Here is a 1,457-nt window from a genome sequence, read left to right on the forward strand (position 1 = left end):
AGGGTTCCGATAGGTCCCCGTTTAGTCTTACCTGGCCGCGTAGATTTTCATGCAGCTGGATCACCATCTGTAAAATTTGGGGGGGGGGGACAAACAAGGCGTTCCAGAATGAGGCACAATCCTGTCCTACTCACTGTGTCGAATGCTTTTGTAAGGTCGACAAAAGTAATATAGAGTCCTTTGTTTTGTTCACGGCACTTCTGGTGTTGGTGGAGAACGAACACCATGTCCGTCGTACCTCTGTTGGCTCTGAAACCACACTGGCTCTAGGGGAGGTTTTCTTCGGCAATGGATGGTACGTGCCTGTTGAGGAAAATTCTGGCAAGTACTTTGCCAGCGATTGAGAGTATGATAATTCCCAGGTAGTTGGAGCAGTAAGACTTTTTGCCCTTGTTCTTGTACAGGGTTATGATGACAGTGTCGCGAAGGTCTTGTGGCAGTTTGCCCTGTTTCCAGCAGCTGGCAAGAAGTTTGTGGAACTTGTCATGGAGCGTCGGGCCTCCATGCTTCCAAATTTCTGGTAAGATGCCCTTCAACTTCTGTTGTTTGCAACTCTTTAATTATTTATGGTTTTAGTTGTCTCCTCTAGGGTGGGTGGTACGTCAAGCTCCTCTTTGGATGGAAATTGAGGAACGCGCTGAATGAGTGTCCTGGACGGTGTGGTCTGCACTGAAGAGGGTTTGGAAGTGCTCGGACCAGCGAGTAAGGATGGAGGTCTTATCGGTGAGGAGGTCCTGTCCATCCGAACTACGTAGGGGACTCTGATCCTGGTGGGTGGGGCCATACACTGCTTTCAGAGCCTCGTAGAAGCCTCCGTAGTCTCCGAGGTCAGCGCACAGGTGGTTCTAAGGGACAGGTTAAGTGAGGGACAAATGACAACGTAGTAAGTGTGCAACTTTTTTCAAAATTTAACCACCTTACGGTCTTCAGTACTCTACTACAAATTTTATTTCTTAAGGAATGAGTTACTCAATACAAGATTTGACCGTTTTTAGTTTGATGAAATAGCCTGGTATCAGACGAGGTATAAGTCAAAGTGCCTTATATAGAAAGTACTTCATACACATATATGAAATGTTGCGTTCAACCCATCTCAACTATGATGGTACAATTGGAAGTAAAAAATGCGCTAAACTTATATCTCTCTTGATAGCCTAGTTGGTAAGTCACTGCCGCACTTGTTATGAGGATGCCGGGTTCGAGTCCTGGGCAGTACCACATTTCAATTTCAGCATGCTGGTCTTTGATGGCTTAGAATTAAAGTGCATTGTGGTTGTTAAAATGTATCTCTAATCACTGGGACCCATTCAGTGTTGTACAAATACTTTCCCACGTTCGCATACTTCCAATTGTACTATCATAGTGGAGATGAGTTGAACGCAAAATTTCATATATGTGTATGTAACTCGAGCATACAAATATATAAGAAAAAATGCGCTAGACTTATATCTCTGTTG

The 1,457-nt window shown here is 44.5% G+C and overlaps 1 protein-coding gene across 1 annotated transcript in view; it reads right to left on the bottom strand.

Annotated features, from left to right (window-relative positions):
• The window catches only part of LOC143039298 (uncharacterized), an 831-nt gene extending 764 nt beyond the window's left edge, over nucleotides 1-67 (bottom strand). The window contains exon 1 of the mRNA XM_076209173.1: nucleotides 1-67. This exon is cut by the window's left edge and continues 764 nt beyond it. Coding sequence (XP_076065288.1) covers nucleotides 1-67 — 67 coding nt within the window.
• Nucleotides 68-1,457: the final 1,390 nt, after the last annotated feature.

Source organism: Oratosquilla oratoria, chromosome 26, assembly GCF_046742065.1.
Source record: "Oratosquilla oratoria isolate Oo_2021 chromosome 26, ASM4674206v1, whole genome shotgun sequence".
NCBI classification, from domain to species: Eukaryota; Metazoa; Arthropoda; class Malacostraca; order Stomatopoda; family Squillidae; genus Oratosquilla; species Oratosquilla oratoria.